This window comes from Stenella coeruleoalba, assembly GCF_951394435.1.
Source record: "Stenella coeruleoalba genome assembly, chromosome: 6".
In the NCBI taxonomy this organism is placed as follows: Eukaryota; Metazoa; Chordata; class Mammalia; order Artiodactyla; family Delphinidae; genus Stenella; species Stenella coeruleoalba.
In genome coordinates, this window is record NC_137151.1 from 72,845,736 (window position 1) to 72,862,252 (window position 16,517).

General features: G+C 41.2%; 2 protein-coding genes and 1 long non-coding RNA gene across 9 annotated transcripts in view; 1 reads left to right on the forward strand and 2 right to left on the reverse strand.

Moving 5' to 3' along the window:
* LOC307187466 overlaps positions 1–16,517 on the forward strand; it is a 142,213-nt gene that overhangs the window by 61,449 nt on the left and 64,247 nt on the right. The gene's annotated exons all lie outside the window — the stretch shown is intronic.
* On the reverse strand, positions 1,951–8,665 carry LOC307187728 (intraflagellar transport protein 70A). Its single transcript, XM_079924194.1, has one exon. The coding sequence runs from the start codon at positions 4,557–4,559 to the stop codon at positions 2,565–2,567; it is 1,995 nt and encodes a 664-aa protein (XP_079780320.1). The 5' UTR covers positions 4,560–8,665; the 3' UTR covers positions 1,951–2,564.
* PDE11A (phosphodiesterase 11A) overlaps positions 8,726–16,517 on the reverse strand; it is a 466,258-nt gene continuing 458,466 nt past the window's right edge. For 5 of the 6 annotated variants that reach the window (XM_079923541.1, XM_079923542.1, XM_079923540.1 and 2 more), the window contains one exon: positions 8,726–14,076. In XM_079923541.1, the coding sequence (XP_079779667.1) occupies positions 13,918–14,076 (159 nt within the window). In that variant the 3' untranslated portion in view covers positions 8,726–13,917. Of the gene's footprint in view, positions 14,168–16,517 lie in introns of all 6 variants that reach the window. The other variant, XM_079923539.1, reaches the window with a different exon arrangement.

Genomic DNA, 16,517 nt, shown 5'->3' on the forward strand with positions numbered 1-16,517 from the left:
TGTTAGTATTCACAAGGAGGCACAACAATTCTGGAAAATAAAAAGTGGAATATGAAGGGAAATTTTGATTATAAAACTTAAAACCAACCAAGCAACCAAATTATAGAAGAAAAATGAAGTCATGGACCAAACTTCATACCTGAAAAAAACCAATTCTCATTCAATACTTCTAAAAGAGCTTAGGCCAGGGTCCGAACTCAACTTTGCTGAGACCCAGAAAGTTGAAGGACTAAAAAATGAAGTGGAGGCAAAAATTAAAGTGAGAATTGGTCTTATCGGACAGCACGGTCTGTCCTGAGATGGCGCAATGCACCTATATTTATTTGCTGCTTGAGAAATGGTCCAGCCATGGACCATTACATATTGGTCACCAGATGAATGCAAACATACCCACTTTAGCAGTTCTTTGGCTCATGCCACACCCTTTTCTACAGCCTAAAGTAGAATAGAAACTGCTATTTACGGTTACTTGCTTATACAAAGATGTCACTCTAGCAATTGTTGCTTGGGGGCAAGACCTGGTGACTGTTACTGGCAGAGAGAATGCAAAAGTGATTTAGCTCATACTGCATGCTCCCTACTCTTCTTAAAAAAATGGAAAAGTTCATCAAATAATATTTGTTATTATAATTTTAAGTGTACAGAGTTCAAATGTAACAACTGTAAAGTTGTCAAGGATAAATACAGATTTTTTAAATGTGTGAAATGGGAGTAACGAAGCTATTTAGATAAAAGCCATTATCAGACATTACTACGTATTCCAACCTATAATCTCATGAATCAAAGCTTTTAACTGTCTGGATTCAACTGTGACTGTATTCTTTCCAATATGCATTCTTTCTTCTCCCAGGGGTTGTTCAGTAACAGCAGGTGTGTTGAGTGTGCATCCCAGTTAACATGCCAACAGGAAAACCAAAACTGTAAAATATTTATTTCTTTACATGCTCCAGAAGTTAATTTGTAATAGAAGGAACCACTAGGTTTGGAAAGGAGTCCTTTACTTGAGTGAGGACACTGTATGTTTTCTATACTTCTTAAGCAAATGGAAAATTTCCTCCAATGTACAGCATATTAATTCATTTAATAATGCCTTCAGAGTTCCCTTCCAAATATGAGACCATCACCATCAACTAGATAAATGGTACCAGCTCGGATAACAGGCTAGAGGATGACATAAATTCCAGCCCATGCAGTAGAAGTCACTATGAGCCAAATTCTCACACAGATTACAATAGAATTTCAGTACCCAAAGATGTCATGCTACAGAAGAATTATTCTCAGCATGCTTTATCTGGGCACCTATCTAGCTGTTTCCTCTGTGAAAGAAAAAGAAAATTATTATAGCAGGAATTCCTACTGTTCATCAAGAGCTATTAGGTTGATCCATGGGAATTGCTATTTTTATAGGCTGAAAACTTTCAAAATCAGCAATTTCATATGATTCAACCTAATGCTTTTGACTTTTTCTAAACCAGATCAAGTGAGCATGGCAGTTACTTTTATGAAGAGCAAAGGTGTAAGGGGTTGGGGAAACAAACAGTAAATCTCTTGTAGCTTACAGAAAATTAAATGTCTATGCAGAATGAGTGGGGTTCACAGTGAGAACCCCCAAACACTATTGAGTTTTGACTATGAAACTGACATTATGAGTCTAACAGATAAGTTTTCAGAATCCATTGATACCATTCTTTGGTATGAGTAGGAGAGTTTGATAGGGTCATTGGAATAGCATAGAATATTTTTCCTTTTCCAAAAAGCTACAACATAAAAACAAAGTCCAGTATTAATGTGTCTTAAGTAGAAACAAGAACTAAGAACCAAGTTCTAAGGGTACTTGTTATTAATCACTGTTAAAGATCAATTATGCAAAGAGTAAGATTATATATTCAAATTATTCACAAATGGACACAAGAAAACCATAGAAATTTGTCAATTGTTTATTGTCTCCACACCATAGCACCATAGTTTTACTATGGGACAAGATTTCCTACTGAATCTTACAGATTAAAAAAAAAATTTAGAACATAAGGAATTCTTGTTAGATAAAGCATTACAATTGTATTGGAAAATTCTGCCAAGACATACTAAAATCTATGCAAAATGTATGCATTACTAATTAGTGTTACTTAAGGGTAAATTGTTGAAGTATAATGTGAAACCCTATTACTAATGTCCAGATGTTCTATACATTAACTGAGTTCTGGATTTGATAGTGCCTGGTCTCTGGATGATATAATCTTCTCATGCAGGATTTTTTCAGGATATAGCAAAACACAAAAGATACAATGGAGAGGGAACATAGGCATTACAAATACTATTAGACACACTTCCCCATTCATTTTTGAATTTTTCATAAATCCTTCTAGGGTTCAAGTTCTTTTTATTATAATTCTTTTGTGAGGTTTCTCAAAAGATACATCAAAATTATTTTAATTATAATTTTAAAGTGTACAAATTTCAACGTATCACAAATGTGAAGATGCCAAAGGACAAACACAGATAAAAGAGTTGCAAATATGTATAGTTAACAGAGCCATTTTGATAAAAGCCATTATTAGACATTACTACATATTCCAACCTATAATCTCATAAATCAAAGCTTTTAGTTGTCTGGATTCATAAGTGACTGTATTCTTTCCGATATGCATTCTTTCTTCTTCCAGGGGTTGTTCAATAACAGCAGGTATGTTCCTGCCGTAAAGTTCACAGTGTTCTAGAAACTGGACACATTCTTGAATAACACTGTCACGAAGCACAATCATGTGTTTTGACATGTTTTCTAGTAATGACAGGAAGCATCTTTTGGCGTAATACCAGGTATCAGTTCCCAGTTTTTTATTATAAGGTTCCAAGCTTTTGATAACCCGAGAAATACCAAAGTCATAATTACCTTTGGCACAATAGAGCGTCCCTATCACCAAATTCACAATGCAGAGATGGTAGATTTTCTTATCTGGGTCCTCATAGGAGAGCTGCTCTTCCTCCTTTTCAATCTTCCTCATCAACTCCTCGGCTTCTTCGTTTTGACTTGTCATAATATATGAAACACACAGGTTAGCCAGCACAATAGCACTGACATTCAGGATGTTGTCATAATGCTTCTTGACTATGGGCTCATAAAAACCTATGGCTTCTGTGTATTTGTTTTCCTGCATGAACAGAACATGAGCCACATTCAGCTTCCACACATCATGATCATTACAGAATTCCACAGATTTGCGGAAGATCTTTTCCACCATTCGATAATTTTCAAGGTCCCAGTAGATTTTGGCCTGGGCCATCAGCACAGGAATATACTTCTCAAGGGTGTCATCATATTCATTCACTGCCTTTTTGACAGCTTCATCATCTCTGTTGTGTCTTGCTTCCTGTACTTGTTTGGTGAGTCTCCGGAGCTGTTCAGTCAGCATCCCTGCTAGCCCATCAAGCTTAACGAAAGCCTCTTCAGGAGCTGTCTGGCAAGTAATCATGGCATCCAAGAAGTCATAGAGATAGGGTGTGAGGAACTTGTAAGTCAAATGGGCATTCTCTGCCAGGACATCTGCTGCCAGGTCAAAATACTCATATTTACAGTAGAGCAGCAACAGGTTGCCAAAGGTCTCTGGGGGAAAGGGATTCTGTTGGAGCAAAAACTGTAGCTTCTCAAACCCTTCTGTAGGCCTGGCATCCATGTTCATTAGCGCCTGGTTGTGCAGGGTCACAGGGTCTAACTCTTCCTCTGCTCTCGGAGGCATATCTGTGAGGGTTTCCTGGGCCACCTCATAGTTTCTCAGTTGGTATTCTATGGCGGCCTTGAGGTTGAAGGCTTCCACCAGAGCGGTCTGGTGAAGGACTAAGGTGTTGCCAACACTTCGAACATCAATGCCCTCAGTGGTCATGCCCACACCCAGCTCTGGGTGTTGGCGGATGCCGTGCTCAATAATGTCGGCGATATGCTTCAGTGCGGATGCATACTGCCGGCTGCTGTAATAGGCCAAAGCCAGGTTGTAGGAAAGGTCAGGGCGGTAGCCCGAAGCCTGCAAGGCAGCAGAGAACTTGGAACACGCGGCTTCATAATGTCCCTCCTTGTAGAGCAAACAGCCCAGGTTGACCTGGCCATCGAGCTCGTTCTCGCCACCACTGTCTTCTCCTTCCCCACTCAGTAGCTGCTCCACCAGGCTCCTGGCCCCGGGCAGATCGCCCTCACTGTACTTGATCGCGGCTTGGAGACGGAGGACCCGATTGTGGTAGGCGGGGTTGTCCAGGAGGAGGAAGGCGACGCGGGTGGCCTCTGGGTAAAGGCAGGCCTTGTACAGGGCCTGGGCCTGGTACAGGCGGTACTGCTCCAGCTCCGGGTGCAGCTGACCCAGCTGCTCATAGCACTCGGCGGCCAGCGCGAACTCCTGCAGGCGGTAGTAACAGTAGCCCAGCAGCGACAGGCCAGCGCGGCTTCTCGGGCTCCGCTGGAGCTCTCCGCCCAGCAGCTGCACGGCCTCGGCGTAGCGGGCATCCCGGATGAGCCGGTACACGACCGCGGTGAACTCCCCGTCGGGGATGGGCGCACCGCTCAGGCCCGCCATAACCTTCTCCTCGGCTGTGCGTCCGTTACCACGGCAACATGCCAACCGGAAACGGAAGGCTGTCCGGATATTGCTTTGCAACGGAAAAACTCTGTAAGGAATATAAAGGAATCACTGAGGTGAATCATTAAACTACTGTATTGGCCCTCGAAGACTCTGGGCTGCGAAGGTCGTGAGTCCAGCAAGAGAGATGAAAGGCCTCGTGGCAATTCAAAAACGGAAACTCTACTTCCCGGCATGCACTGGTCCGATGGCGCCGACGTCGGAACGTGGCCGCGCTGCACTCTGGGAGGCGTAGTCTCTGCGGGACGGATCCTCGGTTCCCGGGAGATGAGGTTTCACTTGCCTTTCTTTAGTGTTGAGGTTGATTGAGAGTTGCTGGCTGCCTGCTGTGTCACCTGTCTCCGGCGCGGGGAAGAAAGATTTGCGGTCTGAAATCCCTTGCTTTTTTAGCCTTGTACACTTTGCAATACATACTAATGGCGTCGTTTCGCGGTTTGTTTTTGTATTTTAATTGGAAGGAAAAGGTGGAATATCTCTTTGGCATTCTCCTGGAATTAGAGTAGCCTCTCTTTTTAAGCTGCCTTGAGGGCACACTGTCTACGACATAGATGCAGAGGGTAATAATAGTTCTTATTTTTATCGTTTCCACAAATTAACAATGGTAAATGGTTTTGTGAATATTATCTGGTATTGGGAGACGTTTAATTTTAGATCCAGGTGTTCCCCCTTCACCCCAAACAGTTATTACTGAACAAATGTTAGCGTTTAATCTTGGCCATATCTATTGGCCTGGCCCTCCAACTTTCACTACAAATAAGAAACCAGTCTTCCTTGATCTCCCTGCATCTCCATTGGTCGTCCATGATCTGCCTTGGACTATCTAGTATCTAAGATAAACGGCGTACGAATAAAATTATGTCTTTGCTATATACTTAAAGGCTTCAATGCAAGTCCTTTTGCTGCGCATAACATCTTTTCTATGTATAAATTCCAGAGCCAACACCAACCATATGTATGGCCCTAAGACAATTTACACATTAAGATTATTTCTAATCTTAATGACCACCGTGTGATCTGTATATTACAGATATGGAATCTGTGCACTAGAAAGTTTTAAATAATTTGCTCAAGACCACACAGCTAGGTAGCAGCAGTGTCATGATATCCAGCAGATAGTTTCAGTAGGAAATAGTGACTGCTTGTAACTTATTCCATTTATTTCCTATAGATGAGTTTGTAAAGGCCCAGTGTTTGCTGCCACATTGTATTCTGGAACATTAGTGTCTTTTTTTCCTCCATTAAAACAACGAACCAACTTGGTGTGGGCAGTAGAAATTTGAACTTCCAGATCTGATTTGCAGCTGTGAGCAGGTGTTAGGAAATAACTAGTGGGGGTGGTATAGTTCCTAGTCACCCAGTATAGCTGGTAGGGGACTTCTGCAGGCATGTGATTGCTTGTATCATAAAGCAACTGACTTTATATACTCATTCAGTCTTCCCTGCTGAGAAATTGACAGAGGTCTGTCTTTCTGGGTGGGACCAGACAAGGAACCTTCCACTTCATGAATACTGAGAAAGGGACAAACTGTACCCATTTCAGACGGGTTGAGTGGCATTCTGGCCCACCTAAGATCCCCAGAGAAAGCAGCTGATGGGGTCCACCATAACTGTATTCCGGGGCTTCTTTCCACCTGATCTCTGGGTGCACTCTTTAGGGCCTTCAACTCAGGGAGGTATGTGGGTTGAGGGTTGCTTGCTGGTGCCTCTCAGTAATTGGGGAGTGGGTAGGTGGCTGGGGGAGGATCTTTACCTTTATGGCTGCCTGACTACACTTGTCTCTTGGAAACTCAGGCTCAGTATTTATTTTAAAATCCTTATGTATGACCTGATACTTTGGGTGAGGTGCTATTGTAAATCAAGGTAACATGACAGAACATGGAAATGGGAAATTGCCTTTTATATCTTTAGTCTATCAGTCTGATTTTCAGAGTTGTATTCGCACCATGAAAGCATTCACCTTCAAATGACTTCTTGGGAATGTAAGCAAAATAGAAGGAATCTCTGCTGTCCCTCAAATTTCTCCAATCCCTACAGGCATCAGTTGAGGTTCCCCTCTTTGTGCTGGTACCTGTCTGTGAGTGTGGCTGCTGAAGCGGGCAGGAGGGAGACGTTCTGTGCCTTCCTCCTTATTTCATGTGCTGCTGCTCCTGAGGCCTGGCTTGGAAAAAGCAGGACATTCGGCTTAGACAGATGGAGGGCAGGGTCATTTGCAAAATAAAATGAGTGCACAAATCACGCTGTGAAATTGGCATGACCATCCCTGCTGCTGTGATAGACTGACTTTTATTTAGTCTATGACAGGCAGTTGGGGAATAGATTAGGGTTTTTTGGGGAGGGGGATGGTGAAAGAAGGCCCTTTAATTAATGATAGAAATTCTGGAAAGCAGTAAATGGGGTGGAATATTATAAAATGTCATAAAGGATCATTTTGTTTCCAACAGAATCTTGGAAAGCTGGAGCATGTATCAAAAAAGTTAGTGTATTGTACCATTTCTAGCAATAAGAAAGAATTTTGTGGTTGCAATAAAAAGATTTAGTGCCTTATTGAAAGGAATTAGACTTTAGGAAAGCAGTGTTGGGCTCAGGGTGGATTTTGCTGCATAAAGGGAGGCATGTTTACCATGTAGAAGAATTCCATTCGGGCAAAATGTATAGGAGCTAAAAGTTCTTAACATGCTTATGTTTCTGCGTGTCAAAATGTGAGATGACCAAATTCCATATTCTATTTGTATGTGAAATCTATTTGACATTCTCTTTTAAAACTAGTTGGAAGTTATGTTTTCTTATTTATCCTCTAAATGTAATTGCTTCCTGTTGGTAAACATTGGTAATTTATGAACATCTCAACAACCACAGCTGTGGTCAATTTCCTTGTTAAAGAAAGACCTTCTGCAAAACCATTTTCCAGCTGTTATTTCTCTTCCCTTTCATTCTAGGCCATTTTCTTCAGGATGGCCAGTTTGGTGGTTCAGTCCCCTTGCTTCTTCCTTCCCACCCCCCAATCTTCTACCATAAAAAAGGCAGAAAGAATAAATTAGTGTCAAATTGATAATGTAACTGATTGACTTTTAGGATCATCTGTTTAATCTTTTAAGAGTTTTGGAAAAATTGTATACCAAATCAATATTTGGGAACATTTATGCTCAGATGGTAAGACATTTAACCTCATTATGAATTCTCCTTTCACTGGCAGTTCCAGCTTTATTAATATTTTAATTAGATTTCCTTCTTGGATATACCTTTAAAAAAAATCAAGTAGTTTATATTTGGGGGCTTGTGGTATTATTACCTAAATTAACTTGTTAGGAAGAGTACAATAACATGGTTTATAAATGGAATTACCAGAGAAGGCACAACTGTGGATATTGACATTTAAAGAAATCAATCAACCATCCAAACAAAGAGCTACTCTAAGCCCCTGTGTTTATGCAGGACTTTCTGTACCAGGACCAGATCCTGCTTTGCCTAACTTCCCTCATTAATCCTCACGGCCCTTCTGTGAATTAGGTAATTTTAACTGTTGGCCTCACTTGAAAAGCATGGACTGAAAAGCACAAAGAAGCCTGTGGTCGCCTCAGCACAGGGGGGTTGGTGATTGCTTAAGCTGGCCAGTAGGGGCCACACTGCACCTCTTCCCTCTCCCCCTGAGCACCTCCTCTCCAGTCATTTGAATTGGCTTTGGATCATTTGCTGCAGTTCTAATAGAACAGGCACAATGGTGTAAGAATTTTAAAGTTTAAGCACCGAAGCCGTTGTGTAATTGTATGGCATCAGTGGCTGGAGGCCCTGCATCGATGCGATCCCCCTGTGTAATTGCCCACGCAAATTTGAGCAATCTGTAACAGACACAGGAACCCGTCTGCATTGGGCTGCAGACTCTTATCCCTTCAGAAAAACCTCAATAATTCAAAGACCCTTTTGTCATCTTTAAAATGCTCCGTGGACAGGGCTGTCCTACTATCCCTCTCACACAGGCAAACATCACAGATCAGGACAAGGTTAATGGGCTAAATTGACAGTCAAAATTTAAATCGTAGGTATTCGGATGCATGCTTGCCTCGTTCAGTCCTTAAATCGTCCTTCCTAAGAGAAATAAAGATTATTCCAGAGCTTTAGTTAAACTTTAAGCATTTTATTAAAAACAAAGATATTTAGGTCTCTTAAAGCAGTTTCAAAATCATGGATTAGATGCTTGTGAAATGGGCAAACAGTCTATAATGTAGTATTCTTAAAATGACACCTCAGCTTGGGAAATCTACACAAACGGAGTGACGTGAGACAATTCAGTTGAAGACATATTTCCCTTCTTTTGTGTAAAACAATAATAATTAGGAAGCAAATCAGTAGGGGATCCTTTTTACATGATTGTACATCAAAATAAAATGGCAAAAGCATTTTTCACCAAGGGAGTGAGATTAGCCAAAACCTAAACTCCTGTTCCCATACAATGCTGTTTGTGTTTTTTAAAATTCATCTAAATATGATTTAATCTAAGTCTAAAGAAAAAAATAATCGACATTCTAAACACAGACATACACACACAGCAAATGAACACAAAGGTAAATGGTGGCCTGAAATAACACATTTTTTTATAGCAAATACTTCATTTACTTAATAAAACAAACATATTTCTGGGCCAGTGTATATATTCAGTGACATTGGTAGAGATATGCTACACAGATAAATAACTTATCTTTAGCACTGTTGAGAGATGGACTAAATATGCAAGAACATTCAAAATTAAATTAGAAAAGATGTACAACACCAAATTACTAGTTGAGGAAAAGGTACACAAGCGATGTAAGCAGGACCTCAGGCATTGTTAAATCCAAGTACTCAACATGAAATTCCCCAGACACACCACTTTATTTCTGCCATCTACGTGTTTCATTCTATTATTGCTCACTTAAGAAACTTAAGAAATTTTGGCCTTCTTGTAGTCAGACTCAACCTTTAAATTTCCTGTGACATTTGAGTTTTGGGAGTTCTTTACAGCATGCGGCAGAACAACAGTTTCAGAGACTGTTATTCTGAAGCAGACAATGAAACTTCACTGGCATTGCCAGAGTTTTTAGGGTCCCAAATTAGGTTTTGCTCTTTTGCTTTAATGAATCCTTTATGAGTGTTTACTTCCAGCCAAAACATTTTTCTTTAGATGTAAATCTTCCCTTAATATATTTAGATTTCTGTCCTGCTTGAGAGGAGTTTTTCACACTATTAATGGGGATGAAATTGTATTTTATCTTTGTGCAATTCATTAAGAGTCAGCAGGAAAAATGGATTTTAAAATAATTCTACCACAAAGTAAATTGAGCAGACTCTGTTTAACGACTTCAGGTAAGTGGATCAAATATGATAAATTTTGATACATGAAAAAGCAACTGAATTCTTGTAGCATTAATATTAGATAATGTTATTTCACTAACAAAATTTTAAAGATTATTTCCAACCCAACCCAATGAGTATGCAAATATAAAATACCTGGAAATGTGTAGACAGCTTAGATTTTAGAAACAGAAAGCACACATGCAATTTTAACTTCTTTTGACTCACTTTATAAATTGTAAATTAAACTACCATTTATGGGATATCTATGAAATGAGATAATCTAAAGTTATGAAATAAAAGGGTATATTTTTGTACCTATAACCATGTACTGATGACCATGTCTTTCGTGATCACTAGAGGCAGGCTCAGACATATCTGTGATAAGGTTGTTTTTATATCTACTCCATATATGTAACTTTTTATTTTGTCTTTAGTGAGGAGATGACCTCTTTGCTCCTATCTTTTTTGAGAAGTTTTTAAAGTTAAATACAGCTTGGTCCTTTGGTGCAGAAATGAACTGAATAAAACTCAGTGCTTTTATTTTATAAGTGGAAAACCCGAGACCTGAGAGTCCCAAGATAACAGGTCTGGCCGATGGCCAGGCTTGGGGGAGCCCCATCCACTGTGCACTGGGGTAGTGCCCTTTACAGTTTGCCAAGCCATCCCTCCTGGCTGGGATTGCCAGTTACATTGTAGGTTGTGCATGTATTCTCCACATACTGACTAATAAAATTATAAATAGCCTGCCTGAAAAAAATACACTTCGTGGAGAAAGAAAGTAGGATGAAGTCATTTCAACCATTAATGCCAAGAGACCTGAGGAAGCGCACATAATCTGGTCAGTTGTAGGTTTTATAAGAAGGCTCACATTTCAAATGCCTTCCTCCAATAGGAAGTAAACAATAATAAGGATTGGGAAAATCTCTCTATTTTGGAAAAGCAGATTATATGGGTAACCACACATACCCCCAATTCGTGGAAAGTTATACATTAGAAAAGGGATTAAAAATACCTCAAACGCCCAAGAGTTCAAGCTCTAACCCTCTGGGTTGTTGGCACCAGGGAGGCTGCTACCCTCTTTTCTACTGTTTCATGGTTGTGGAGGAACAGACTGGGGCATTAGTCAGCAGTTTCTGAATTTTGACCCCAATAGGAAAGATACCTCGAGACAGGAGAAATAATAGATGGAGGCAATTACAAACAGCTGCTTGATTGATGGTTGACATTGTCAGGGCTCCACTGTATGGCAGATTGCAATGGTGTTGAGCTGCTCTTGCTACCAGTGGGTGTTGCTATTGGCAACCATGCAGTGAAGCCAATAAAACGGCAAGAAAATGAGAGGAAAACTCAACCTTAGTGGAAGCCGTAGAGTTTGTGCTGTAAATTACATTCCCCTTAGCAATATGCAGCATCAACGTTCAGGGTAGCCACAGTGCGTGTAGCTACCTGCAGTCTCCATTGGACCCTGGGTCTAGTTTTATCATAAAGCACATGCTTTCAAATTTTGCTCTAGATACAATGGCATTCGTCTGTCTGGGCTATTTATTTATTTATCGTTGGGGAGGATGACAGATGTGGGTTCATCTCTGCCTCCCATGGACTGATTTTCAATTCCCACTTGTGATATAAACATGATGTGACACAATAGCTAGGAACACCTGCAGTGCTTCTGAGCTGCAGACACACGACCAGAGTCTGTCCCTACCTCCACCCCCCCTTTGTTCCTCACCTGAAGGAGGGAGACAGCCCGGCAGAAGCTGTTTTCCTTTATAGCAGAGTGATTCAGAAAACTGGCTTAATAAAATCCATAAATCTGAACAACCTCCTCTTACCTGCTCCGTGGAGGCAATTTTTCCTGCACTCATTCTCTCCTCTAGTTTCTCCAGTCTTCCCCACAGAGACAGCTGTAAAAGGTAGCTGGGAACATTAATTTTTAGGGTTCCTTCTCCTTCCTTCTCTCTTTTGTCAACCCCCTCCCTGCTCAAGTTTCTCTCTTTTCTAGGCAATTGATGATAGGATTCTGTACCCTCATTTTTTTGGGAAGACATGCCATTTTTCTTTGTTTGGATTGATGTTCACCTTCCCTTTATCAGTTCTCTTACCACCTGCCTCGGTCCCCATCTCTTCCTTGTTAGCTGTTCTCTTTTGCTTCCCCTCCTCCTCCTCTTTTTCCCTCTCCACCTTCTCTTCCCCCCATTTGCCTGGTTTATAATTTTCTTTTCCTCTAGTTCTGCCCATATAGAATCTTCCTTTTACCCCATGGGTACCTGCTCTTCCCTTACTTCCGTTTTGGTACTTTAATCTACCCATTCTTCAAACATTTCCCAGATGTCTACTATGCGCCAGGAAAAAAATGTCCTTGGTGGAACTTGGCCCCTGTTCCTCTGAGTAGTAAAGTTAATAACTGACACTGACGAGCAACAACAAGAACAAAACTGGTTTGTAAATTTTAGATTCTTTAGAGCTGGAATGGACTTCAAGGTTCATCTGGTCCAGAGATTTTCAAACTCCTCAGAGCCCAATTATGGGCTACTAGGTATGTAATCAAAGAAATGAGGATTTGTAGGGGCTCTGGCTCTCCCAACCCAGCTTCAAACTGAGGACTTGGGCTTTTAGATGTTTTATGTCTTGGGGATTCTTTGTAAGATTTATTTGAACAAAAAGTTCTAAGGTTAAATCATGTTTGAAAATAATTTCCTAGTGTAATCTCATTTGACAAATGAGGAAAAAGGCTGGGAGAAGTTAAGTGACTTGTCTAAAGCCATCCAGTGAATAGTGCCAAACCTAGGGTACAAGTGTAGCTTCTGGCCCAGCGTTCTTTGGATAAGGCATACCATGTCCTCAGTCTCTCAGCTTTCTAGTCATTGCATCTATTTAATATAGCTTATTCTTATCTACTATAAACCTAGCTTTCTATAGAATATCTGTTCTCTGCCTGTTTGTTAAGAAACTGTTGTTTCTTAACCTTTCAAGCATTATATCTTACACTTAAGGAAAAATCCAAAATTGGGGACCTTTCCATTTGGCTTTAGGTTGGCACTGGTAGTAACCTTACATTTTATACTGAAACTCATCACTAGGAGAGCTACAGGTAGTCAGTGATCATTCTCCGTGGCTCTGCTGCGTCCTATGAAATGTCTCACTGTTGGAAATAGTTCTGAATGTTCATGTGTCATTTGCGTTAAATCCACCTATAGATTTCCTTTCACCCTTACTTTAAGTCTATTAATCCATTCCTTCTGGGAGAAGACTTGGTCTACAATGAAGGTTGAATTAAAAAACTGAAAAGGGGGACCACAATCCCAATACAACGTTATGAATCTTGTCTAAACGCCAATCAGACAAACACATTTGCTGTCTTCCTACTATCGACCTTTTTAGGGGAAAACTGGGAATGGCTGGTTTTTGTAAGGATAATATAGTTTCTCTTTTAGGTAGGCGATTCTAAAGGTTCTGATCCATCATTAAGAAGCTTTAGGATTAAAAATAAGATATCTCTACAGAATACCAATTGGGATGCTTGGGACAGTCTGGCGCAGAAGGGGGAGCTCAGGAGAGGATGCAAAAGCAGGCGTTGTTTGGCTTGTAACAAACAGAACAGCCATACACAACATGAAGCAGCGCTAATGACGCCTTCACTGTTCAACATTCCCTCAGCTCAGAGTGAGCAGGGCCAACCGTCCTCAGGTCCTGGACCCAAGTGGCCCGCTGCCCAGAACCTTCATCTCAGCCCATGTGTGTTCATCAGGGAGAGGTGAGCGTCCTGGGGCATGTGCTCCCCGCCCCACCTCCTCCTCTGTCCTTTCTGCTGGCACCACACTGCAAGGTGAAAGCCCAGGCATGCTTCCCAGCACAACCCTGAGACTTTATGTCTGTTTGAGCTTAAAGGAACAAAAGAATACTGTGGTGGGACCGAAGCTGGCTCTTGAGGACGCAGTCATTTCACAGCTGCGGCTGACCTGGAGGGTTAGTCTCTGTCATCTCCTGTCACCATGAGATTGACAGAGGGGGCAGAGGCAGCCGAACAGATGAGCAGCCTTTTCTGGTGCAACTCTTCCCACTTACTTCTGTTGGCAGCTACTGAATCCAGCATCGGCTTCAGTTTCACATTGACCTTCACCAATGCCTAAAATATAACAAAAGCAGGTGGGGGAGAGAGGAACCGGAGTCACTGCCATGATTTTCTAGGTTTCTGCTGTGAGGAGAATGACAGCTGGCTGTAAGAAATGAAAGTGATTATTTTGGTAAACGTGAGCTATTTATAAGAAGTAAATATGCACTTAGCACCACTGTGTTGTATTAATAGAGCTTATATAGAAAATGAAAAAAATAAGATAGATGTCTGTGCTCTCCTCCAGGGGGTGCCAGCCAAGTTGATTATGATCCTGTTTTAAATTCACATCAAACAAGAAACAAAATATGCAGCTCACACGGTCTACTAGTATGTGTATCTTTGCCTGCTAGGGAGGGCTCCAGATCTCAATAGATAAGGAACTGAAATTTTTACAAAAATAAACCTACCATTTGCTCCACCAGAGATGACTCTGGGTGGACTCATGTGAATGAGAAAGGCCAGGTGAAATCCTGAGATGAGAGGAGCTCATTTTTAAAGCACAGGATCTGGGGACAGATCACCATGAGAATATGCATGGAAATAGACACGAGAGAAAAGAAAAAGGGGTGTGGAAGGGAGGGACAGGTGGAGGGGTGCAGGAGAGAGAAGGGAGAGGAAATGTAGGGTGGGGCTGGAGGCCGACTGACCACAAGGCTAAGGAAGCTCAGGATTCAGGGTCCTCACTTTTAGGAGACCCTTCTAAATATTTCTTTTTTGCACTTAATTTTGTGTTATTTTTAAAAACGGGTCCCCAACTCCCAAATGGTACAAACTTTCAGCCTCACAAAATGTGGATCACTCCTCTGGGGGAACAAAGCAATGAATGAAACAGGGATCACGGGGCTGCGGGGCTTTAGCCCCTGGAAAGGAAATGGTCCCGCTTAATGCCTTGGGTCAGCGTTCTGTGGCCAGAGATTATACTCCCAGTCACATGGAGACACCCTGCAGGTGTGTCTCATTCATCACAAGGGGAACAAAAGGTGACCGGTGACTAAACCACCCTGGTTGCAGGACACCTCCTGAAAAGCCTTCTCCAAGCCGGACCCATAGTTAGCGGATACTCCAGAGCGAAATCCTCCAACAGGAAGAATAATAGTTCTTTCTGTTGAGGATAATCCCCTAAGCATGACTGCAAACCACGTGTTAGGAGGACCTGAAGTATCCCCTCAAATAACTCTCCGCTCTGGGGAGTTTCAGGGATACAAGTGAAGTGTAACTAGATGTAAGGTAAGCGGGGGTTTGAAAGCCCAGAAATACGCAGGGATCCTGTTAAGCGGCGAGCGCTCCACCGTGGCAGTGTCCCCTCACACTCCTGTCCCTTAAACACAGCATGTTCTCGCTTTTATAAGCGATGTTTATCACACCAAGCAACAACGTCTAATTTGAAACCAGATGTATTTGTTATGCCATATGATAATAAGTCACAGCAACATAATAACTCAGGCAGTGATCAAAATCCCCTTTACATCCATGAGAAAAATGCAGGTGCCTGTGTTCTGCTTAATGCAGTGGTTTTATTTAGACAATAGTGTAAGAGGTGGGGACGAATGCCATGGTTTTTAGTATAGTTTGGCACTGGCTCCTCTTCGCTCTGATCAAGCCTTTTAATTAAACTGACTACTATAATTCCTATGGAAATTAGTGTTTATGTTATTTTCCTGCCACAAAAGCATTTCTCTAGAACTTATTTTTTTTTTAATCCCAGGAGCACAAATTGGAATTTTTTTCTGCATGAAATGTAATTAAAAACTCATTTGGTTACTATAGTTCTGGCTCTGTTTTACTTATTAAATTCCTGTAATCAGTTTTCTTTTATGAAGCTGCTGGGAAATGATCTCAAAAGCAACACATTTTTCTCTTCCTTGGCAGGTTCCCGAGCGTTTACTAAATTACGTTCATAGCACCTGCCCATGATTCGAATTACTCCACCAATTTATTCCTTAAACTATTTAAGTTTATTCGGCTTAGCCCCAAACAGATTGCTTTCCTTTATCTAGCTCTTTGTTCTCTGTCTTCCTTTCTTTGTGTTGAATAAAAAAAATTTGGGGGGGTGTACATTATTTCTCAGAATTCCTTCTTCTCTTTATTTCATATTCTCCTTAAACACAGACTTGCCACACTGGAATATCGTTTTCCTCTAGTCAGGTGCTGGTTCTAGGCAAAGGTAGCAAGAATCTCATCTTGAAGAATTATTCTTACACTATAAATTTGTTATATAAATGCAGTTAGCTGGAAGAATATGGAGCTATTAGAATATTAGGAAGGCAAGGGATTATCCACAAACCTAAATTCCAAGGTTTACGGTGATTACGTGCAATGTACCATCAGCAAGAGAATTGCTACCAGTATTTAGAAAGATATGGGTATTCCTACAAACCATCAGCGAGTGACACCCAATGAGTTCTGTGCAAATGCTACTGGTCTCTGTCTCGTTTGACTAACTCTACTCTTAG